The sequence below is a fragment of the Salvelinus namaycush genome, chromosome 36 (assembly GCF_016432855.1).
Source record: "Salvelinus namaycush isolate Seneca chromosome 36, SaNama_1.0, whole genome shotgun sequence".
Lineage (NCBI taxonomy): Eukaryota > Metazoa > Chordata > Actinopteri > Salmoniformes > Salmonidae > Salvelinus > Salvelinus namaycush.
In genome coordinates, this window is record NC_052342.1 from 20,211,038 (window position 1) to 20,237,227 (window position 26,190).

The window sequence follows — 26,190 nt, forward strand, 5'->3', positions numbered from 1 at the left end:
AGTGGGTTTTGTCCAACATGTCTCTGGACCTACTCACTGCCACAGTCATACTCTGGACCTAGTTTTGTCCCATGGAATAAATGTTGTAGATCTTAATGTTTTTCCTCATAATCCTGGACTATCGGACCACCATTTTATTACGTTTGCAATCGCAACAAATAATCTGCTCAGACCCCAACCAAGGAGCATCAAAAGTCGTGCTATAAACTCTCAGACAACACAAAGATTCATTGATGCCCTTCCAGACTCCCTCTGCCTACCCAAGGACGTCAGAGGACAAAAATCAGTTAACCACCTAACTGAGGAACTCAATTTAACCTTGCGCAATACCCTAGATGCAGTTGCACCCCTAAAAACGAAAAACATTTGTCATAAGAAACTAGCTCCCTGGTATACAGAAAATACCCGAGCTCTGAAGCAAGCTTCCAGAAAATTGGAACGGAAATGGCGCCACACCAAACTGGAAGTCTTCCGACTAGCTTGGAAAGACAGTACCGTGCAGTATCGAAGAGCCCTCACTGCTGCTCGATCATCCTACTTTTCCAACTTAATTGAGGAAAATAAGAACAATCAAAATGTATTTTTGATACTGTCGCAAAGCTAACTAAAAAGCAGCATTTCCCAAGTGAGGATGGCTTCCACTTCAGCAGTAATAAATTCATGAACTTCTTTGAGGAAAAGATCATGATCATTAGAAAGCAAATTACGGACTCCTCTTTAAATCTGCGTATTCCTCCAAAGCTCAGCTGTCCTGAGTCTGCACAACTCTGCCAGGACCTAGGATCAAGAGAAACACTTAAGTGTTTTAGTACTATATCTCTTGACACAATGATGAAAATAATCATGGCATCTAAACCTTCAAGGTGCATACTGGACCCTATTCAAACTAAACTACTTAAAGAGCTGCTTCAAGTGCTTGGCCCTCCTATGTTGAACATAATAAACGGCTCTCTATCCACCGGATGTGTACCAAACTCACTAAAAGTGGCAGTAATAAAGACTCTCTTGAAAAAGCCAAACCTTGACCCAGAAAATATAAAAAACTATCGGCCTATATCGAATCTTCCATTCCTCTCAAAAATGTTAGAAAAAGCTGTTGCGCAGCAACTCACTGAAGACAAGCAATGTATACGAAATGCTTCAGTCTGGTTTTAGACCCCATCATAGCACTGAGACTGCACTTGTGAAGGTGGTAAATGACCTTTTAATGGCGTCAGACCGAGGCTCTGCATCTGTCCTCGTGCTACTAGACCTTAGTGCTGCCTTTGATACCATCGATCACCACATTCTTTTGGAGAGACTGGAAACCCAAATTGGTCTACACGGACAAGTTCTGACCTGGTTTAGATCTTATCTGTCGGAAAGATATCAGTTTGTCTCTGTGAATGGTTTGTCCTCTGACAAATCAACTGTACATTTCGGTGTTCCTCAAGGTTCCGTTTTAGGACCACTATTGTTTTCACTATATATTTTACCTCTTGGGGATGTCATTCGAAAACATAATGTTAACTTTCACTGCTATGCGGATGACACATAGCTGTACATTTCAATGAAACATGGTGAAGCCCCAAAATTGCCCTCGCTAGAAGCCTGTGTTTCAGACATAAGGAAGTGGATGGCTGAAAACTTTCTACTTTTAAACTCGGATAAAACAGAGATGCTTGTTCTAGGTCCCAAGAAACAAAGAGATCTTCTGTTGAATCTGACAATTAATCTTGATGGTTGTAAAATCATCTCAAATACAACTGTGAAGGACCTCGGCGTTACTCTGGACCCTGATCTCTCTTTTGACGAACATATCAAGACTGTTTCAAGGACAGCTTTTTTCCATCTACGTAACATTGCAAAAATCAGAAATGTTCTGTCCAAAAATGATGCAGAAAAATTAATCCATGCTTTTGTTACTTCTAGGTTAGACTACTGCAATGCTCTACTTTCCGGCTACCCGGATAAAGCACTAAATAAACTTCAGTTAGTGCTAAATACGGCTGCTAGAATCCTGACTACAACCCCAAAATTTGATCATATTACTCCAGTGCTAGCCTCCCTACACTGGCTTCCTGTTAAGGCAAGGGCTGATTTCAAGGTTTTACTGTTAACCTACAAAGCGTTACATGGGCTTGCGCATACCTATCTTTCCGAGTTGGTCCTGCCGTACATACCTACACGTACGCTACGGTCACAAGACGCAGGCCTCCTAATTGTCCCTAGAATTTCTAAGGGTGCAGCTTAGTGGACGCAGGGCTTTCTCCTATAGATCTCCATTTTTATGGAATGGTCTGCCTACCCATGTGAGAGACGCAGACTCTGTCTCAACCTTTAAGTCTTTACTGAAGACTTATCTCTTCAGTAGGTCATATGATTGAGTGTAGTCTGGCCCAGGAGTGTGAAGGTGAACGGAAAGGCTCTGGAGCAACGAACCGCCCTTGCTGTCTCTGCCTGGCCGGTTCCCCTCTCTCCACTGGGATTCTCTGCCTCTAACCCTATTACAGGGGCTGAGTCACTGGCTTACTGGTGCTCTTTCATGCCGTCCCTAGGAGGAGTGCGTCACTTGAGTGGGTTGAGTCACTGACGTGATCTTCCTGTCTGGGTTGGCGCCCCCCCTTGGTTTGTGCTGTGGTGGAGATCTTTGTGGGCTATACTCGGCCTTGTCTCAGGATTGTAAGTTGGTGGTTGAAGATATCCCTCTAGTGGTGTGGGTGCTGTGCTTTGGCAAAGTGGGTGGGGTTATATCCTTCATGTTTGGCCCTGTCCGGGGGTATCATCGGATGGGGCCACAGTGTCTCCTGACCCCTCCTGTCTCAGCCTCCAGTATTTATGCTGCAGTAGTTTATGTGTCGGGGGGCTAGGGTCAGTTGGTTATATCTGGAGTACTTCTCCTGTTTTATCCGGTGTCCTGTGTGAATTTAAGTATGCTCTCTCTAATTCTCTCTTTCTCTCTTTCTTTCTCTCTCTCGGAGGACCTGAGCCCTAGGACCATGCGTCAGGACTACCTGGCATGATGACTCCTTGCTGTCCCCAGTCCACCTGGCCGTGCTGCTGCTCCAGTTTCAACTGTTCTGCCTGTGGCTATGGAACCCTGACCTGTTCACCGGACATGCTACCTGTCCCAGACCTGCTATGTTCAACTCTCTAGAGACCACAGGAGCGGTAGAGATACTCTTAATGATCGGCTATGAAAAGCCAACTGACATTTACTCCTGAGGTGCTGACTTGCTGCACCCTCGACAACTACTATGATTATACTTATTTGACCATGCTGGTCATTTATGAACATTTGAACATCTTGGCCATGTTCTGTAATAATCTCCACCCGGCACAGCCAGAAGAGGACTGGCCACCCCTCATAGCCTGGTTCCTCTCTAGGTTTCTTCCTAGGTTTTGGCCTTTCTAGGGAGTTTTTCCTAGCCACCGTGCTTCTACACCTGCATTGCTTGCTGTTTGGGGTTTTAGGCTGGGTTTCTGTACAGCACTTTGAGATATCAGCTGATGTATGAAGTGCTATATAAATAAATTTGATTTGATTTGATCCGGGTTAGGGTTTGGCTGGGGTAGGCCGTCATTGTAAATAAGAATTTGTTCTTAACTGACTTGCCTAGTTAAATAAAAAAAATTGAAAAATGTAGTTTAACTAATCATTTAATTACATTTGGTTGTAGCTTGGTGGTAGTTGAACTAAATTCAAATATTGGTAATGTTTTCGGCAGTTAAGGGTAGCTTCAGTGGAGCTTAACTTCTTCCAGTGTGAAGTAATTGGTAGCTTGGTAAACTATATTTTCAGAGTATCTTGCCCAGCACGGCCTAATGAACACACCCCTGGTTACATAACCCAAGCTGATGAGTCAGTCTCCACAACAGCAGGACTGCGTCCCAAATGGAACCCTATTCCCTTGATGGTGCACTACTTTTGACCAGGTTCCACAGAGGTCTGGTCAAAAGTACTGCACTTTATAGGGAATATGGTGCCTTTTGAGACACAGAGTAGAGGTAGCTGTGTCCTCTGCTCTGCAGCGACACGCTCCACTTATAATTAAAGAGGTGTTTAAGAAGGCAAGGCCCATTGCCTCCCCGGTGCCCTCTCTGTGTGTGTGTGTGTGTGTGTGTGTGTGTGTGCGTGCGTGCGTGCGTGCGTGCGTGCGTGCGTGCGTGCGTGCGTGCGTGCGTGCGTGCGTGCGTGCGTGCGTGCGTGCGTGCACGTGTTTGAGTCAGAGAGAGAGTTCATACCCAACTCAACCGCTCCTTCTGTGTCCGCACAGTGTCAATCCTAAAAAAGGAGGGTTTGTTCGGGACATGTGATTGGTCGGGTAGAGTCGTCCTATCCGAGGTAGCGCGGTAACGCTCCCTGAGCCAGAACAAAACATTAGCTCATCTCCTTCCACTTTCTCTATCAAGTCTGCAGACAGACAGAGATCATAGGAAAAACCTGCGATGAGGAACAAGTTTTTCACAATGCACCCCGGGGGCCTCACAATTTGTGTTTTACGCCCGTGTTCCCTCATACCCCCACAGAAGTCTGGAGGGTGTTGATAGGTTCTCCCTTGCCAGCCAGGGGTGCCACTGACCACAGGGCCTTGATGTGCCTTGGTCATGTATTGGTGTGTGTGCGTGTGCGTGTGTATGTGTGTGTGACTCAGAGTTGCCCCTGGTCTCTACAGATCCACAGCTCAACTTGTCACAGTCTGAGGAGGAACATGTCCTGACTCTGGGGCCTTGTCACTACTAACACACCACATTCCCTATATAGTGCACTACTTTTGTACCAGAGCAATATGGGTCCTGCTCAAAAGTAAGGAAGGGGAAAGGGTTTACCTAGTCAGTTGCACAACTAAATGCATTCAACCAAAATGTGTCTTCCACATTTAACCCAACCCCTCTGGATCAGAGAGGTGCGGGGGGCTACCTTAATCAACGTCCATGTCATTGGCACTAATATTCTTCCCTCCTAGAACCTATGGATCCTATACAATATTATGACGGATTCACACTCTTTGATTGACAAGGTGTTGTGTAGGATAGCCCTCTTAAAAAGAAATAAATTAGTGTCACACCCATTGATACCTTCATGGTCGAGCAGTGAGACTGTCTCTCTCCTTTTCCATTTGACTTTTCATTGCACATTTCTTCCTAAATGGGATTTTGGATGTAGAAAAGCCTACAAATGCATATGTGAGAAATGTTGATAATTCTACCTCTCTGAAATTCAGAATATCACGAAACACCAAACTCTGAGAGCAATACTTGCTAAGATACATTTTGATACAGTAGGCAACAATTCTTTTGAGGCCCTCTGAGCAAGTACATTTGAATGATGTTTCAATCTCTCGTTCGTTGTAGACATTATGTCAATCTGAGACGTCTATTCTGTTAGTGGGTCATTGAAGGCTGGGGAAGCTGTGTCCCTACCTCTCACAACAGGTTGTTGGTTCACACCATAGAGATGTATAGCGATCTCTACTTGGTAATAAACGGTTTTGCATGGACATTGCCATTGAGGGCTTCCACCATTTTAAAGTAGTCAACTGTGTGGAGATTCCTACGGGTTGGGATCATTGTCTTTTCTTGAAATTGTTTTGCCTAGTTTGTAAATGGCTTTGAGCTATATCTCCAGCACTGCAGGTGGCGGTAAAATACCACTATTAGCTTTACACTTTTTTAAAACATTAAAATAATATATATATATATTTTTGTAGATAGCTTCAATGGTGCCACCCATGCTATCAAATACACTATAATTGCACAGATACAAAGTTGAGACCTTTTTTCATCTCTATGGTCCACACACACACACGCCTGCCACCGGCCTGCAGCAGCCATAGCAGCGGCCACTATAAAAGTCATAAAACTAATCTTGTCCTTTATGAGCTTCCCCTTCCCACAAATCCAGCAGGTCACTCTCCATCTCCCTCTCTGTCTCTGTCTCCTCTGGGGGGCAACTGACTGCTGCTGCTGGACAGGTCCTGCATGAGGTCACAGACTGGAGACACGGCAGGCACGCCATGACATCACTATGAGCTCATCCCAACAAGACAGACAGGGGTCAGTGGAGGCAATAGGCCGCTGACTTCATATACAATATGCATCTGTGTTTGCATGTCAGAATGTCTTAGTAACCACATAGTAACACATCTGGTAGGAAAAAAATCAAAGGAGACACAGCCACTGTCACTTTGTTTCTCAGGTGGAATCCTAAGTGAGACCGTAATGACGATTGAAGATATCTACTTCATCCCCAATACGGAAACTATATGTGAATGAATACAGAAATAGTTAAAATTTCAATCAATAGATCGACCAGCATTTAAATCATGTTAGCCATTCATTTCTCCTTTCTCTCTCTCTCTTCTACCCCACAGCTTTCTCTGCTCCCTCTTACCTCTCTTTCTCTCCTCCCTCTCCTTCCTTTCACCTCTCTCCCCTTCTCCCTCTCCCTCTCTCCTCCCTCTATCCCTCTCCTTCTCCCCCCTTTCACCTCTCTCCCCTTCTCCCTCTCTCATCTCCTCTTCCTCTCACCTCTCACTCTCTCCTCCCCCTCTCACCTCTCACTCTCTCCTCCCTCTCACCCCTCCTCTCCCTCGCTCTCATTTTCCTCGCTCTCCACCCTCTCACCTCTCACTCTCTTTCCTCCCTCACCTCTCTCCCCTTCTCCCTCTCTCTCTCTCCTTCCTCTCACCTCTTTCTTTCCCTCCCTGTCTTAGTCATCTTAGGATGTGTCAATGTTTCTATCATTTTAGAGGTCATGCCCACTGGAGCGAAGAGGAGCTGATCTCCGGAGTGCCAAGGTGGTGCCAAGACACAGCCTTTTTCCCCTTGCCCCCCCCAACCCCAACCCTGTGACACCCCACAAGCCCCCCCCTGCGCCTCACACCCCTGCCCCGGCCGGTCCTCCTGATGAGGCTAACTAACCCCACCTCCCCCCGTCCGTTGCTGTCGTAAAGATTGTGGGGTATAAATGGAGGTGCGAGGTGGAGGAGAGGAATCAGAAAACTCTAAGAACCAGATCTAGAATTACAGAACTAGAACTAAAGAACATGAAGATGATGGACTCCATTGTTGGGAGAAACTGGACACTGACCTTCCTGGCCGGGACTCTGCTCTGGACCACCTGCTGCCTAGCTGCTCCCATGCACTGTCACTTCAACTCTAAAGGTGAGAATATCAAACTGAAGGGTGTTTTTCATTCAACAAATTTCTTTAGGTTGAAGATTCCGATTCTGTTCAGAGAGTATTTGGTAAAGCAGAAACGTTTTGGGGACCTGTCGAAACTCATCCATTGTACATTTAGGCCAGAGTATACTTTTCAAAATTCTAAATATCTTGGATGGATGAATCCACTTGAAGTTGAGTACAAAGTTCATGTGGATGAATATAGGTTGATTTGTATAATATGTGTGGGACTTGGGTTAACACCCCTGGTGGTCTGTCCCAGCCCTGTGTGTGTACGAGGGGAGACACTACTCCATGGGGGAGTCCTGGATGGAGGACGGCTGTCTGCAGTGTACCTGTCTGCACCCCATGGGCGTCGGCTGCTGTGAGACGTGAGTACACACACCTGTAATCAATGTGCCTTTCTGGGTAGTTGTGTTAGCATTAGCAGTGGTGGTAATAGGAATGTCATTTCCATGGTTGGGATGAGCTTGCCATTCAACACAGCCATGTACATTGTGCCCAGAGTCAAGTAATGTAAGGAAACCAGGGTTGGGTCTGGATTTGATGTGTAGAATTGGGACAACTTCAACATAGCATTGTTCCATCAGGATATTGTCATTAAGTCCTTACAGAACACATATGACAGTGCGCATGCTGGGCTGTCAATTACGTTCCCCCTCTCTCCGTACAGGGAGCATCATGCTCTTTCAGAGCGCATACGTACATATGGACTTTGAAAACCTACACCCCTCTCTCCGCACAGGGTGCATCGCCCGGTAGACTTCCCAGCTTGGTGCGAGGCTCGGGTGGACGTTTTAACCTGTAAAGTGACCCTGGTGCAGAGCGCTGACCCTCGCCTGCCCTGCCTCCCTGGGAATGGACACAACCTGGGCCCCAGCCACAGCTCACGGGACAACAACTACCTGCAGATGGTGGAGTAGACCGGGACCCCGGTCGGACAGTGGAGGGACGGCCTCATTGGAATGAATGTCGCCATTACAATGAGCCTGTCCTCCGATTTAAAGTGGCACCAGCCTCCACTGAAGTCGCAAGATCAACTCCCTCCACCACCGACCATGTCAGTGTAATCTAACGGTCCATTCTCACTTCAGTTGCAGATCAGTGATCAGTTGACATTTAAACCGCATGAATATTACAATACCATAAGCAGTAAATGATACTCAGTTGGAAAGCAGAGGTGAGCCCACATAATGGAATCCCTCATTTACCACCCTGTAATGCACTACTGTAAAGCTTTTATAGTAATATATAACAATTGTTGTATTCTGTCTTCTGTCCTGTCTTGCAGTTATCCTCTAAATAAAATTATTGTTGCGTGAAAGTCATTTGTTGATTATGCGTGGATAAAAGACTCCTTTCAGATTCATGTCAAATTCAAATCCCACATTTTAATTCCTGATTCACATTGAACAGTGTTTCATTAACAATTTCAAAAATACTATAGAATACAGTTGTAGAGCATATAGCTCTTGAAAATAAAACACACTATTCATGTGACAAAGCAATGGACTCTTTTGGGGGTTTTGAATAAAGGGGTAAAAAATGAAATGCTGTGAATGACCCCACAGATAGTAGCATTAAACACTGGTCATCATCATCATGTTTCAGCTGGAAAAACAGGAAGGTGAGCATTCAAAGAAAAATATAGGATGCACTGCATAATGTTAAAATATTAAAAACAGCAAAAGAAGTTGCCTGCTTTATATCTGGAATACATTCTTCCTCACACACAGTTAAATGTTGATGCTGTTGGTCCCTGTAAACTGGGAGACGTAAGACGTCAGGGCTGGATTGGTGGGGAGCACTTTGATTGGCAGGTCCCAACTGAAGGTATCCACATCAACATGCTCCGCCCCAGTCCACACGGTGACCTCTGGTTGGTTTTGCAGCACGTTGTGTGATTCCATAGGCTCTCGGGACGTGACGAACTCAAAGTGCAGACGCCATCGCAGGGTCACTGAGGAATGAGTTGAGAATGTCATGAAGCTGTCTAGGAGTAGACAGAGGGTTAAATACACAGGGAAGCTTTGGAGACAAAGACAAAGGGTTGAGAAGCGCGTCTTATCGCATAGATTAAAAACAAGTCTTCGACTACATTTAAAAAGCTTTTTCAAATGGAGATTAACCATCAAAAGTGCTTCCAAGACTTGGTATAATCTGTGTCTGGGGAAACCATTTTATTGTGACGGTACAATGTCTAGCCCGGATCATGACCAACATCCTCAGTCATCTATGAGAACAATGGTTTCTCTTGTCAAGTGCCCGCTCTGCTAAGCCAGATAAACAAAAAACTAACTGACAGACTCAAGCAGGGCAGGCTACTTGCTATTAATAAACATAGGGCAGAGAGATGAGTGGTGAACTCCTGATTTTCATGCCCCTTGGCCACCTCTGAGCCTGGTTCCTCTCTAGGTATCTTCCTATGTTTCCTGGTCACTGTGCTCCTGCCTGCATTGCTAGCTCTTTGCGATTTTAGGCTGGTATCTGTATAGCACTTCGTGCCACTTGTGACGTAAAAATGGCTTAATGAGATACATTTGATGGAAATTTGACTTAGCTACGTACCAATGTCTGTGCTGAAGCCGGGGGTGACGTTGAGGGGGACGGGGAGGGAGAAGTGGGTGGAAGCTGTGTGGAGGCAGGACTCTAAGTGACGACCGTGACCCATCACACTGATCGACTGACCAGGACGCCGCTGGTACCCCTGCTGGATCTCCTCCTCACTCTGCAGGCTGACCGAGTACTGACACACAAACACACACTTTTAATATCCTCATTCAAGTAAAAATACGACAGGCCCTGACACAGACATGCGCACACACACCTGTATACAGGGAATATCCCCTTCTGAGAAGTCGAAGGTGCCGATGATGTCCTCCCCTAGTCTGTAGACGGTCTTGAAGATGCAGAACTTGGCCACCTTCCCCCGCATGTTGGTGATGTTGAACAGATCTGTGGGAGACAGGGGTCAAAGGTCACATGCATTCCACATTGCTGCTAAACACACACACGTCTGCAATGTATGTCGGACCCCAGTGTGTCGGACCCCAGTAAGACTATCTTTCGCCATGGAGACCCTAATAAATCTAATCAGAAACAAACTGAGATAAGAGATCAATGGATTGGAGTCTGCAAAAAACCCTCAGTACATCATCTAGCTGATTTGGAACACAAATCACATTACAGAAGGAGGCGCATAAGAAGAGCTGCCACATAGCACAGGTCAAAAGTAGTGCACTATAAAGGGAATAGGTTGTCATTGGAGAATTAGCCTAGGAGAACAAGAGACTCACGGGGACAGCGGCGTGAGGTGATCGTCAGCATGTCCAAGGCTCTCTCCAGGGGGCGATCGTCTCTCCGGCCACCCTCCTCCTCCTCCAGGAAGGGGTTAGAGGGGGCCACCTCCTCGTCCTGGGGGAACGGCGGCTCCGGCATGCCTACGACAGGGACATCATGTCACTCATTTTGAACAATGTCATTTTATAGGAGAAAAACATGTCCACAACAGGCATTTCATACATACAGTGCACACTTTTACATTTTGTTGTGTTGCAGCCTGAATTACAAAGGGATTAAATTGAGATTGTGTGTCACTGATCTATACACAATACTCTATAATGTCAGTGATTTTTTTTTTTTTTTTTAAATATGTAAAGCTGAAATGTTTTGAGTTAATAAGTATTTCAACCCCTTTGTTATGGCATGCCTAAATCAGTTCAGAACTAAAAATGTGATTAACAAGTCACATAAATCAGTTCCATGCTATATTATTAATTGTGGTTAACATGATTTTTGAATGACTACCGCATCTCTGTACCCCACAAATACAATTATCTGTAAGGTCCCTCAATCGAGTAGTGAATTTCAAGTATAGATTCAACCAAAAGACCAGAGAGGTTTTTCAACGCCTCACAAAGGGCACCCATTGGTGATGCGTAAAAAAAACAAAAAAACAGATGTTGAATATCTCCGCAGCTTAGAGAATATCCCTCCAAGCTGTGGAGAGAAGCACGAGATTGAACTTCCCCCTTAGTTATCACCATTTCCCTTTACTGTGGCAATTCTGATCGAATAAATACAATATTAGCCAACTCCATGCAACACACAGAAAACAAAAATTAACTACGCAAGACTTCAACTAGCCTGTACCCCTTCACACTGACTCAGTACCGGTGCCCCCTTTATATAGCCTCATTATTGTTATTATTGTGTTACTTTTATTATTTATTTTTATTTTAGGTAAATATTTTCTTCTTGAACTGCACTGTTAGTTAAGGGCTTGTAAGTAAGCATTTCACGGTAAAGTCTACACTTGTTGTATTTGGCGGATGTGTCAAATAAAGTTTGATTTGCAGACTTAGTATGCAAAACTAATTATGCAAGACATTTTGCTATAGGCAGAACGCATCAAAGTAGGATTCTATTGCATTGACAGCCCGTACTCTACACAGAATGGTGCGCCATAACCAATCAGAGCTGCAGTAGGCCTATATGTAAATAGATGCCATAAATGCAACTTTGCCATTCACTTTGAACTGACTGTGTTTACAGCATGAGCGGTCATGAGTAGATGCGCTTGTTTTGAGATCAAAGCAAGAGCTGCATGTAGCCACGTGCAGGGGAAGTGTTGTATTTTGAGACAAGGTTGAATAAGCTAAGTAGCCAATAGGCAGAGGGTAGCATAATGGTATGGGGAATAATGCATTTTATCTTGTAAAGTGGTGTCTTCCATCACACAACACTGTGGACAAACGGGTTAATGTCAAGCCCTGCATGTTTTTAATCAAAAGTCTCATGGAATGTAGGCCTACATTGAACACCACACATTGGCTGCTAATGCAGGCTGAATGATAGAACAGCTATTTCCATGTTCTGAGATGCATTTACACCATTGTTTTTGATGGTAGGCCTACAATATGATCATCCACAGTAACCTACGTTTCCACTTTCTGAAACTTAAAGTGGGTACATTGGTGCACATGCTGGAAGTGGCACAGAATTTTCACAACGTTCAAGTTTGCGCTCAGCAGAGGGAACATTACCTTTGAACATGGTGAAGTTATTACACTTTGGATGGTGTAACAATACACCCAGTCACTACAAAGATAAAGGTGCCCTTCCTAACATAGTTGCTGGAGAGGAAGGAACATGCTCAGAGATTTCACCATGAGGCCAATATAGATTTTTGTGTTCGTTTTTTTTAACCCTTTCTCATGATATCCAATTGGTTCTTAGTCTTGTCCCGTCGCTGCAACTCCCGTACGGACTCGGTAGAAGTGAAGGTCGAGAGCCATGCGTCCTCCAAAATACAACCCTGCTAAGCCTCACTGCTGCTTGACACACTGCTCGCTTAACCCGGAAGCCAGCAGCACCACTGTGGCAGAGGAAACACTGTACAACAAGGAGTCGCTAGAGCGCGATGGGACAAGGCCATCCCGGCCAGCCAAACCCTCAACTAACCTGGACAACGCTGGGCCAATTGTGTGCCTCCTTATGGGTCTCCCGGGTTGCGACCGGCAACACAGCCTGGAATGAAACCCGGGTCTATAGTGACGCCTCTAGCAATGCCTTAGCCCGCATTTGAGGAGTTTCTTCCATTCTTCTCTGCAGATCCTCTCAAGCTCTGTCAGGTTGGATGGGGAGCGTTGCTGCACAGCCATTTTCAGGTCTCTCCAGAGATGTTCGATCAGGTTTTATGTCCGGGCCACTCGAGGACATTCAGAGACTTGTCCCGAAGCCAATGCTGCGTTGTCTTGGCTGTGTGCTTAGGGTTGTTATCCCGTTGGAAGTTGAACCGTCACCCCAGTCTGAGGTCTTGAGTGCTCTGGAGCAGGTGTTCATCAAGGATCTCTGTACTTTGCTCCAATCATCTTTCCCTTAATCCTGACTAGTCTCACAGTCCCTACCTCTGAAAAACATCCCCACAGCATGATGCTGCCACCACCACACTTCACCGTAGGGATGGTGCCAAGTTTCCTTCAGATGTGACGCTTGTCTTAAAGTATGTCTTAAAGTAATGATGGACTGTCGTTTCTCTTTGCATATTTGAGCTGTTCTTGCCATAATATGGACTTGGTTTTTTACCAAATAGGGCCATCTTATGTATACAACCCTACCATGTCGCAACAGAACTGATTGGCTCAAACACATTGAGGAAGTAAATTCCACAAATTAACTTCTAACAAGGCACATCTGTTAATTTAAATGCATTCCAGGTGACTGCATCATGAAGCTGGTTGAGAGAATGCCAAGAGGGTGCAAAGCGGTCATCAAGGCAAAGGGTGGCTATTTGAAGAATCTCAAATATAACATTTTGATTTGTTAAACACTTTTGTTGTTACTACATGATTTCATGTGTTATTTCATAGTGTTGATGTCTTCACTATTATTCTACAATGTAGAAAATAGTCAAAATAATGTAAACCCCTGGAATTTACATTTAAGTCATTTAGCAGACGCTCTTATCCAGAGCGACTTACAAATTGGAAAGTTCATACATATTCATCCTGGTCCCCCCGTGGGGAATGAACCCACAACCCTGGCGTTGCAAGCGCCATGCTCTACCAACTGAGCCACACGGGACCCGGGAATGAGTACGTGTCCAAACTTGACTGGTACTGTATGTAAATTAGGTGTTTCTGTATTTCATCTTCAATAAATTAGAAAAACAAAAAACATGTTTTCACTTTGTAATTATGGGGTATTGTGCGTAGATGGTGATATCATTTTTTAAAATCCATTTTGAATTCAGGTTGTAACATGTGGAATAAGCCAAGGGGTATTCCCCCCGCACAGTCCCCGCAGCCGGACAACTTTCTCATGGCTTCTGGAGGGAAATGCTGTAGGAATGCTCAACTGGTGTCGCTCATTCAGCCGACAGAAACTTTCAACCGGTTTTCCCCATTAAGTAGCGAGTCGGAGTCTGAGGCCGAGTCTTCTCTTGTCTCTACTCCTCCCGTTACGGGGTCTGAGACGCCAAAGGATCCCACCATTAGCTCTGACAAATTGAAAACCCTAGTCATTGGCGACTCCATTACCCGCAGTATTAGACTTAAAACGAATCACCCAGCGATCATACACTGTTTACCAGGGGGCAGGGCTACCGACGTTAAGGCTAATCTGAAGATGGTGCTGGCTAAAGCTAAAACTGGCGAGTGTAGAGAGTATAGAGATATTGTTATCCACGTCGGCACCAACGATGTTAGGATGAAACAGTCAGAGGTCACCAAGCGCAACATAGCTTCAGCGTGTAAATCAGCTAGAAAGATGTGTCGGCATCGAGTAATTGTCTCTGGCCCCCTCCCAGTTAGGGGGAGTGACGAGCTCTACAGCAGAGTCTCACAACTCAATCACTGGTTGAAAACTGTTTTCTGCCCCTCCCAAAAGATAGAATTTGTAGATAATTGGCCCTCTTTCTGGGACTCACCCACAAACAGGACCAAGCCTGACCTGCTGAGGAGTGACGGACTCCATCCTAGCTGGAGGGGTGCTCTCATCTTATCTACCAACATAGAGAGGGCTCTAACTCCTCTAGCTCCACAAGGAAATAGGGTGCAGGCCAGGCAGCAGCCTGCCAGCTTAGTGGAGTCTGCCACTAGCATAGTCAGTGTAGTCAGCTCAGCCATCCCCATTGAGACTGTGTCTGTGCCTCGACCTAGGTTGGGCAAAACTAAACATGGCGGTGTTCGCCTTAGCAATCTCATTAGGATAAAGACCTCCTCCATTCCTGCCATTATTGAAAGAGATCGTGATACCTCACATCTCAAAATAGGGTTACTTAATGTTAGATCCCTCACTTCAAAGGCAATTATAGTCAATGAACTAATCACTGATCATAATCTTGATGTGATTGGCCTGACAAACATGGCTTAAGCCTGATGAATTTACTGTGTTAAATGAGGCCTCACCTCCTGGTTACACTAGTGACCATATCCCCCGTGCATCCCGCAAAGGTGTTGCTAACATTTACGATAGCAAATTTCAATTTACACAACAAAAAAAAAAAGACGTTTTCGTCTTTTGAGCTTCTAGTCATGAAATCTATGCAGCCTACTCAATCACTTTTTATAGCTACTGTTTACAGGCCTCCTGGGCCATATACAGCGTTCCTCACTGAGTTCCCTGAATTCCTATCGGACCTTGTAGTCATAGCAGATCATATTCAAATTTTTGGTGATTTTAATATTCACATGGAAAAGTCCACAGACCCATTCCAAAAGGCTTTCGGAGCCATCATCAACTCAGTGGGTTTTGTCCAACATGTCTCTGGACCTACTCACTGCCAGTGTCATACTCTGGACCTAGTTTTGTCCCATGGAATAAATGTTGTAGGTAGATCTTAATGTTTTTCCTCATAATCCTGGACTATCGGACCACCATTTTATTACGTTTGCAATCGCAAACGCTCAGACCCCAACCAAGGAGCATCAAAAGTCGTGCTATAAACTCTCAGACAACACAAAGATTCCTTGATGCCCTTCCAGACTCCCTCTGCCTACCCAAGGACGTCAGAGGACAAAAATGAGTTAAACACCTAACTGAGGAACTCAATTTAACCTTGCGCAATACCCTAGATGCAGTTGCACCCCTAAAAACGAAAAACATTTGTCATAAGAAACTAGCTCCCTGGTACACAGAAAATACCCGAGCTCTGAAGCAAGCTTCCAGAAAATTGGAACGGAAATGGCGCCACACCAAACTGGAAGTCTTCCGACTAGCTTGGAAAGACAGTACCGTGCAGTATCGAAGAGCCCTCACTGCTGCTCGATCATCCTACTTTTCCAACTTAATTGAGGAAAATAAGAACAATCCAAAATGTATTTTTGATACTGTTGCAAAGCTAACTAAAAAGCAGCATTCCCCAAGAGAGGATGGCTTTCACTTCGGCAGTAATAAATTCATGAACTTCTTTGAGGAAAAGATCATGATCATTAGAAAGCAAATTACGGACTCCTCTTTAAATCTGCGTATTCCTCCAGGGCTTAGCTGTCCTGAGTCTGCACAACTCTGCCAGGACCTAGGATCAAGAGAGACACTTAAGTGTTTTAGTACTATATCTCTTGACACAATGATGAAAATAATCATGGCCTCTAAACCTTCAAGCTGCATACTGGATCCTATTCCAACTAAACTACTTAAAGAGCTGCTTCAAGTGCTTGGCCCTCCTATGTTGAACATAATAAACGGCTCTCTATCCACCGGATGTGTACCAAACTCACTAAAAGTGGCAGTAATAAAGCCTCTCTTGAAAAAGCCAAACCTTGACCCGGAAAATATAAAAAACTATCGGCCTATATCGAATCTTCCATTCCTCTCAAAAATTTTTGAAAAAGCTGTTGCGCAGCAACTCACTGCCTTCCTGAAGACAAACAATGTAAACGAAATGCTTCAGTCTGGTTTTAGACCCCATCATAGCACTGAGACTACACTTGTGAAGGTGGTAAATTACCTTTTAATGGCGTCAGACCGAGGCTCTGCATCTGTCCTCGTGCTACTAGACCTTAGTGCTGCCTTTGACACCATCGATCAACACATTCTTTTGGAGAGACTGGAAACCCAAATTGGTCTACACGGACAAGTTCTGGCCTGGTTTAGATCTTATCTGTCGGAAAGATATCAGTTTGTCTCTGTGAATGGTTTGTCCTCTGACAAATCAACTGTACATTTCGGTGTTCCTCAAGGTTCCGTTTTAGGACCACTATTGTTTTCACTATATATTTTACCTCTTGGGGATGTTATTCGAAAACATAATGTTAACTTTCACTGCTATGCGGATGACACACAGCTGTACATTTCAATGAAACATGGTGAAGCCCCAAAATTGCCCTCGCTAGAAGCCTGTGTTTCAGACATAAGGAAGTGGATGGCTGAAAACTTTCTACTTTTAAACTCGGACAAAACAGAGATGCTTGTTCTAGGTCCCAAGAAACAAAGAGATCTTCTGTTAAATCTGACAATTAATCTTGATGGTTGTAAAGTCGTCTCAAATAAAACTGTGAAGGACCTCGGCGTTACTCTGGACCCTGATCTCTCTTTTGACGAACATATCAAGACTGTTTCAAGGACAGCTTTTTTCCATCTACGTAACATTGCAAAAATTATAAATTTTCTGTCCAAAAATGATGCAGAAAAATTAATCCATGCATTTGTTACTTCTAGGTTAGACTACTGCAATGCTCTACTTTCCGGCTACCCGGATAAAGCACTAAATAAACTTCAGTTAGTGCTAAATACGGCTGCTAGAATCCTGACTAGAACCAAGAAATTTGATCATATTACTCCAGTGCTAGCTTCCCTACACTGGCTTCCTGTTAAGGCAAGGGCTGATTTCAAGGTTTTACTGTTAACCTATAAAGCGTTACATGGGCTTGCTCCTACTTATCTTTCCGAGTTGGTCCTGCCGTACATACCTATACGTACGCTACGGTCACAAGACGCAGGCCTCCTAATTGTCCCTAGAATTTCTAAGCAAACAGCGGGAGGCAGGGCTTTCTCCTATGGATCTCCATTTTTATGGAACGGTCTGCCTACCCATGTGAGAGACGCAGACTCTGTCTCAACCTTTAAGTCTTTACTGAAGACTTATCTCTTCAGTAGGTCATATGATTGAGTGTAGTCTGGCCCAGGAGTGTGAAGGTGAACGGAAAGGCTCTGGAGCAACGAACCGCACTTGCTGTCTCTGCCTGGCCGGTTCCCCTCTCTCCACTGGGATTCTCTGCCTCTAACCCTATTACAGGGGCTGAGTCACTGGCTTACTGGTGCTCTTTCATGCCGTCCCTAGGAGGGGTGCGTCACTTGAGTGGGTTGAGTTACTGACGTGATCTTCCTGTCTGGGTTGGCGCCCCCCTTGGTTTGTGCTGTGGTGGAGATCTTTGTGGGCTATACTCGGCCTTGTCTCAGGATTGTAAGTTGGTGGTTGAAGATATCCCTCTAGTGGTGCGGGGGCTGTGCTTTGGCAAAGTGGGTGGGGTTATATCCTTCCTGTTTTGCCCTGTCCGGGGGTATCATCGGATGGGGCCACAGTGTCTCCTGACCCCTCCTGTCTCAGCCTCCAGTATTTATGCTGCAGTAGTTTATGTGTCGGGGGGCTAGGGTCAGTTGGTTATATCTGGAGTACTTCTCCTGTCTTATCCAGTGTCCTGTGTGAATTTAAGTATGCTCTCTCTAATTCTCTCCTTCTCTCTTTCTTTCTCTCTCTGAGGACCTGAGCCCTAGGACCATACGTCAGGACTACCGGGCATGATGACTCCTTGCTGTCCCCAGTCCACCTGGCCGTGCTGCTATTCCAGTTTCAACTGTTCTGCCTGCGGTTATGGAACCCCTACCTGTCCCAGACCTGCTGTTTTCAACTCTTAATGATCGGCTATGAAAAGCCAACTGACATTTATTCCTGATTATTATTTGACCATGCTTGTCACTTATGAACATTTTGAACATCTTGGCCATGTTCTGTTATAATCTCCACCCGGCACAGCCAGAAGAGGACTGGCCACCCCTCATAGCCTGGTTCCTCTCTAGGTTTCTTCCTAGGTTTTGGCCTTTCTAGGGAGTTTTTCCTAGCCACCGTGCTTCTACACCTGCATTGCTTGCTGTTTGGGGTTTTAGGCTGGGTTTCTGTACAGCACTTCGAGATATTAGCTGATGTACGAAGGGCTATATAAAATAAACTTGATTTGAATACTTTCTCAAGGCACTGTCGTTTGTGTTCCGTATGCACTATATGACCAAAACATTTTGCAACAGAAGTGTTCTTATTTCACAAATTCAGGTAGTATCTGTCCGTAAATATATACATACAGTTGAAGTCGGAAGTTTACATACACTTAGGTTGGAGTCACTAAAACTTGTTTTTCAACCACTCCACATTTCTTGTTAACAAACTATAGTTTTGGCAAGTCTGTTAGGACATTTACTTTGTGCATGACACAAGTCATTTTTCCAACAATTGTTTACAGAGATTATTTCACTTTCTCACAATTCCAGTGGGTCAGAAGTTTACATACACTAAGTTGACTGTGCCTTTAAACAACTTGGAAAATTCCAGAAAATGTAATAATAATGATGATGTCATTAACATAATCAGTAGTTAATTACACATGGTTGATGATATTACTAGTTTATCTAGCTTGTCCTGCGTTGCATATAATCGATGCAGTGCCTGTTAATTTATCATTGAATCACAGCCTACTACGCCAAACGGATGATTTAACAAGCGCATTCACGAAAAAAAGCACTGTCGTTGCACCAATAAACAGCAACGCCTTTCTTAAAATCAATACACAAGTATATATTTTCGAACCTGCATATTTAGTTAATATTGCCTGCTAACATGAATTTCTTTTAACTAGGGAAATTGTGTCACTTCTTGCGTTCTGTGCAACAGAGTCAGGGTATATGCATATCACCCCTTTATTTCTATCTCTACTTTGCACCTTCTTCCACTGCAAACCAACCATTCCAGTGTTTTTTTACTTGCTATATTGTATTTACTTCGCCACCATGGCCTTTTTTTATATTTTTATTTATATATATATTTTATTTGCCTTCACCTCCCTTATCTCACCTCACTTGCTCACATTGTATATAGACTTATTTTTCACTGTATTATTGACTGTATGTTTGTTTTACTCCATGTGTAACTATGTGTTGTTGTATGTGTCGAACTGCTTTGCTTTATCTTGGCCAGGTCGCAATTGTAAATGAGAACGTGTTCTCAATTTGCCTACCTGGTTAAATAAAGGTGAAATAAATATGCAGCAGTTTGGGCCGCCTGGCTCGTTGCGAACTGTGTGAAGACCATTTCTTCCGAAAGAAGACAGCCAACTTCGCCAAACGGGGATGATGTAACAAAAGCGCATTTGCGAAAAAAGCACAATCGTTGCACGAATGTACTAAACCATAAACATCAATGCCTTTCTTAAAATCAATAAACAGAAGTATATATTTTTAAACCTGCATATTTAGTTAGAAGAAATTCATGTTAGCAAGCAGGCAATATTAAAGTAGGGAAATTGTGTCACTTCCCTTGCGTTCATTGCACGCAGTCAGGGTATATGCAACAGTTTGGTCCGCCTGGCTCGTTGCGAACTAATTTGCCAGAATTTTACGTAATTGTAACATTGAAGGTTGTGCAATGTAACAGCAATATTTAGACTTATGGATGCCACCCGTTAGATAAAATAGAGAACGGTTCCGTATTTCACTGAAAGAATAAACATTTTGTTTTCGAAATGATAGTTTCTGGATTTGACCATATTATTGACTTAAGGCTCGTATTTCTGTGTGTTATTATGTTATAATCAAGTCTATGATTTGATAGAGCAGTCTGACTGAGCAGTGGTAGTCAGCAGCATGCTCGCAAGCATTCATTTAAACAGCACCTTACTGCGTTTACCAGCAGCTCTTCTAATGACTTCAAGCCTATCAACTCCCGAGATTAGGCTGGCAATACTAAAGTACCTATTAGGACATCCAATAGTCAAAGGTATATGAAATGCAAATGGTATAGAGAGAAATAGTCCTATAATAACTACAACCGAAAACTTCTTACCTGGGAATATTGAAGACTCGTGTTAAAAGGAACCACCAGCTTTCATATGTTCTCATGTTCTGAGCAAGGAACTTAAACGTTAGCTTTTTTACATGGCACATCTTGCACTTTTACTTTCTTCTCCAACACTTTGTTTTTGCATTATTTAAACCAAATTGAACATGTTTCATTATTTATTTGAGACCAAATTGATTTTATTGATGTATTGTATTAAGTTAAAATAAGTGTTCATTGTTCATTCAGTATCGGCGTTGAAAAATCATAATCGGTCGACCTCTAATTTCAAGGCCTACCTTCAAACTCAGTGCCTCTTTGCTTGACATCATGGGAAAAGCAAAATAAATATCAGCCAAGACATCAGAAGAAAAAAAAAAGTTGAAAACCACAAGTCTGGTTCATTCTTGGGAGCAATTTCTAAACGCCTGAAGGTACCACGTTCATCTGTACAAACAATAGTACGCTAGTATAAACATCATGGGACTACGCAGCTGTCATACCGCTCAGGAAGGAGACACATTCATCTCTAGGAGACAGAACATACTTTGGTGCAAAAAGTGCTAATCAATCCCAGAACAACAGCAAAGGACCTTGTGAAGATGCTGGAGGAAGCAGGTACAAAAGTAACTATATCCACAGTAAAACGAGCCCTATATCGACATAACCTGAAAGGCCGCTCAGCAAGGAAGAAGCCACTGCTCCAAAACCACCATAAAAAAAGCCAGACTATGGTTTGGCAACTGCACATGGGGACAAAGATCGTACTTTTTGGAAAAATGTCCTCTGGTCTGATGAAACAAAAATAGAACTGTTTTGCCATAATGACCATCGTTATGTTTGGAGGAAAAATGGGGGGGCTTGCAAGCCGAAGAACAACATCCCAACCGTGAAGCACGGGGGTGGCAGCATCATGTTGTGGGGGTGCTTTGCTGCAGGAGGGACTGGTGCACTTCACGAAATAGATGGCATCACGAGGAAGGAAAATTATGTGGATATATTGAAGCAACATCTCAAGACATCAGTCAGGAAGTTAAAGCTTGGTTGTAAATGGGTCTTCCAAATGGACAATGACCCCAAGCATACTTCCAAAGTTGTGGCAAAATGGCTTAAGGACAACAAAGTCGAGGTATTGGAGTCGCCATCACAAAGTCCTGACCTCAATCCTATAGAAAATTTGTGGGCAGAACTGAAAAAGCATGTGCGAGCAAGGAGGCCTAGAAACCTGACTCAGTTACATCAGCTCTGTCAGGAGGAATGGGCCAAAATTCACCCAACTTATTGTGGTAAGCTTGTGGAAGGCTATCTGAAACATTTGACCCAAGTTAAACAATTTAAAGTCAATGCTACCAAATACTAATTGAGTGTATGTAAACTTCTGACCCACTGGGAATGTGATGGAAGAAATAAAAGCTGAAATAAATCATTTTCTCTACTATTATTCTGACATTTCATATTCTTAAAATAAAGTGATGATCCTAACTGACCTAAGACAGGGAATTTTTACTAGGATTAAACGTCAGGAATTGTGAAAAACTGAGTTTAAATGCATTTGACTAAGGTGTGTATGTATATTTATATCCTTTCTGAACACAACTCTGATGTGAGATGTACTTCTGTTAGATTAGACTGAGTAAGAGGGTCAGGAGGACAGCTCACCATGCAGGACGAGGACTCTGAAGGGGACCCTCAGTAGTTTGATTGGAGAGCTGACCCTCTGGCAGCCGATGGTCAGCTTATAAACATACTTCACTGACTGGCCTCGAAAACTTGGAGGCCCGTCATTGGGAACCACCTCACTGTACGAGTCTGAGGGAGGAAGAAGAAGTGAGAGAGCAAGAGAGACTGTAGTTCAAACGGTAAAGCATGGCTCTTGTAAAGCCAGGAAAGTGGGTTACATTCCTGGGACCACCCATTATTAAAAAAATAGAATAAAATGCATGCATGCTTGACTAAGTTGCTGTGGATAAATGCGTCTGCTAAATAGCACATATATAAAAAAAGATTGAGTGAATCCCCTCTGAACTGATTATTTCTATGCTCCGAGTCCGGTTGTGGTGCTCTTACAAGTTCTGCTCTCTCCGGGGTCCAGGCGCAGGTCACAGAATAGTATCTTGGGAGGCGTGTCCAACATGCACTGCCCTCCTTCTCCTGGTGAAGACAGCAGGTAGAGTGGAAGAATAGAGGTCATTTTGTATCAGACTTTTCCCACCCAAAATATACAACTAATCTACTTCATGCACTTAAAGTGAAAAGTAAGCCGATTTGACTGAGCAGGCAGCAGTGGTTTAAGGGTGTCAAGCCAGCATACACATACAGCATTGTTAATTTGGATCAATCGAAGGCAGTCAATTCAGTCAGTAAACTGAAATTCCAATTCAATAATTGAAAAAGGGCAACTATTTTCAATGACTTCCCAGTAAGCTGAAAATGAGAAGCTATTGATGTCAAAAGTCATTACACTTTTTAGGGGGAATTTTTAATTAAAATCACTTCCTAAATTGACAGACCCAAACCCTCACAGTATACTAGCAGTCCCAGGGTTAGTCCTCTAATCTCCATCACAAAGTGTAATTTACAGTCATGGTGGCTCAGACAGAATGGGGGTAAAAATGGCACCCTGTTCCCTATGTAGTTCATCAGGGGCGATAGGGCTCAGGTCAAAAGTATGTAGGGAATAGGGTGCCATTTGGGATAGATTGGATTTGTACAGAGACAAGGGGAGGGCATAGGGGAGGCCCTTCACACGGAGCAGATGGGTAAGATTTGAGGTGGGGGGGCAGTAAGTACATACAATACCAATCAAAAGTTTGGACCTACCTACTCATTCAAGGCTTTCTTTATTTTTACTATTTAGTGAAGACATCAAAACTATGAAACACATGGAGTCATTTAGTAACCAAAATGAAGTATTAACAAATCAAAACATATTTATATTTGAGATTCTTCAAAGTAGCCACCCTTTGCCTTGATGACAGCTTTGCACACTTGGCATTCTCTCAACCAGCTTCATGAAGTAGTCACCTGGAATGCATTTAAATTGACAGGTGTCTTGTTAAAAGTACATTTGTGGAATTTCTTTCCTTCATTTGTTTGTTTGAGCTAATCAGTTGTTGTGACAAGGTAGGGGTGGTATACAGAATACAGCCCTATTTGGTATAAGACCATATTAATGGCAAGAACAGCTCGAATAAGTAAAGAGAAACTACAGTCCATCATTACTTTAAGACATGAAGGTCAGTCAATACGAAACATTTCAAGAACTTTGAAAGTTTCTTCAAGTGCAGTCGCAAAAACCATCAAGGGCTATGATGAAACTGGCTCTCATGAGGACCGCCACAGGAAAGGAAGACCCAGAGTTACCCATGCTGCAGAGGATAAGTTCATTACAGTTAAATGCACATGACATTGCAGCCCAAATAAATGCTTCACATTGTTACTTAAACTGACACATCTCAACATCAACTCTTCAGTAGAGACTATGAATCAGGCTTTCATGGTCAAATTGCTTCAAAGGAACCACTACTAAAGGACACCAATAAGAAGAAGAGACTTGCTTGGGCCAAGAAACACAAGCAATGGATATTAGACTGGTGGAAATCTGTCCTTTGGTCTGATGGGGCCAAATTTGAGGTTTTTGGTTCCAACCGCTGTGTCTTTGTGAGACGCAAAGTAGGTGAACGGATGATCACCGCATGTGTAGTTCCCACCGTGAAGCATGGAGGAGATGGTATGATGGTGCTTTGCTGGTGACACGGTCAGTGATTTATTCAGAATGCAAAGGCACACTTAACCAGCATGGCTTCCACAGCATTCTGCAGCGATATGCCATCCCATCTGGTTTGCACTTAGTGGGAGTATCATTTGTTTTTCAGCAGGACAATGACCCAACACACCTCCAGGCTGTGTAAGGGCTATTTGACCAAGAAGAAGAGTGTTGGAGTGCTGCGTCAGATGACCTGGCCTCCACAATCCCCTGACCTCAACCAAATTGAGAGGGTTTGGGATGAGTCGGACCACAGAGTGACAGAAAAGCAGCCAATAAGTGCTCAGCATGTGGGAACTCCTTCAAGAATGTTGGAAAAGCATTCCAGGTAAAGCTGAATGCCAAGCGTGTGCAAAGCTGTCATCAAGGCAAAGGGTGGCTACTTTGAAGAATCTCAAATATATTTAGTTTTTTTTAACACTTTTTTGGTTACTACATGATTCCATGTGTTATTTTATAGTTTTGATGTCTTCACTATTATACAATGTAGAAAATAGTAAAAATAAAGTAAGACCCTGGAATGAGTATGTGTGTCCAAACTTGACTGGTACTGTATCTAAAAGAAAAATATTATAGTTGCATTTTGACACTTTCCACCTCCCTCAACATGTGTGTGTGCATTCTTTATTATGTCTAGCCACTCACCTCTGCTGGGGATGAGGACAGTGTCGCTCTCTGCCTGGACATCCTGCTTGGTGCCCTGAGCTGGCAGCGCCACTCTGCTCTCACTGGCATGGAACTGGCAGTGGATCTGGGCACTGGCCCACGCCAGCATCTCACTGACACACACACACTTTTTAGTCATGGTTTGAGACTTTTCACCCCATGTAACCTTACATACAGTATAGCTAACTAAAATGTACATGCATATAAATCACAATTGAGCACTACTGAAGAATGGGTGATGTGTGAGTGAGAGAAAGATAGCATACCTGCTGGCGGAGGTGGAGAGATGGGATATGGGGTTGGTGAAGGTGATGAGACACTCCATCACCTCCCCGGCCAGGAACACCGGGCCTCGGGCCATTGAGGCCACCACCTCGATCATCTGTCCTCGAGGAACACATAAAAAAATATATATAACCTTTATTTAACCAGGTAGGCTAGTTGAGAAAAAGTTCTCATTTACAACTGCGACCTGGCCAAGATAAAGCAAAGCAGTTCGACACATACAACACAGTTACACATGGAATAAACAAACATACAGTCAATAATACAGTAGAAAAAACGTAAACAGTAACGTTATAACACACGTTATTTGGAACGCCAGCTAGCTACGTTTAAAAAAACGTGTTGTGTTAACTCAGTAGTTTGGTTATTTTGACCGAGACCTTGCTAAATTAAATTGCAGCGAGATAAGAATGTTAACTAGCTAGGGTTATCTACTGACTGCTGTCTCCAAATCAGTCAATTAGCTAGTTACCAAGCTAGGCTAACCATTGAAGTGGAATAATGTCTCGAAAACCATACCTTGGCCTCAGATGTGGCACCAGCTAGCCAATGAGTTACGACTCAAGCCCCAGGTCAGCCAAATCAAACTGTCAAATCGATATGAAATACCCACTGTAAGTATTTGTAAATTCTTTGAGACAAATTCAGCAACACAATAACATAGCATTAATAAAGCGTTCCATCTCGCAGCTGCACGAACATACCGTATCGCGGGGTAAAATTGAAAAGGAATTCAACGTACTATTTTCCCGGTATTGGACAC

The 26,190-nt window shown here is 43.7% G+C and overlaps 1 protein-coding gene across 1 annotated transcript; it reads right to left on the minus strand.

Annotated features, from left to right (window-relative positions):
- Positions 1 to 8,535: 8,535 nt before the first annotated feature.
- Positions 8,536 to 26,111, minus strand: rgp1 (GP1 homolog, RAB6A GEF complex partner 1). The gene is made up of 9 exons (XM_038975734.1): positions 25,947 to 26,111; positions 25,409 to 25,524; positions 25,122 to 25,255; positions 22,778 to 22,861; positions 22,370 to 22,519; positions 10,461 to 10,604; positions 9,992 to 10,119; positions 9,733 to 9,910; positions 8,536 to 9,124 (listed from the first exon to the last, which is right to left on the minus strand). Exons 2-9 carry the CDS (start codon positions 25,522 to 25,524, stop codon positions 8,901 to 8,903), a joined length of 1,158 nt encoding a protein of 385 aa, XP_038831662.1. The 5' UTR covers positions 25,947 to 26,111; the 3' UTR covers positions 8,536 to 8,900.
- Positions 26,112 to 26,190: the final 79 nt, after the last annotated feature.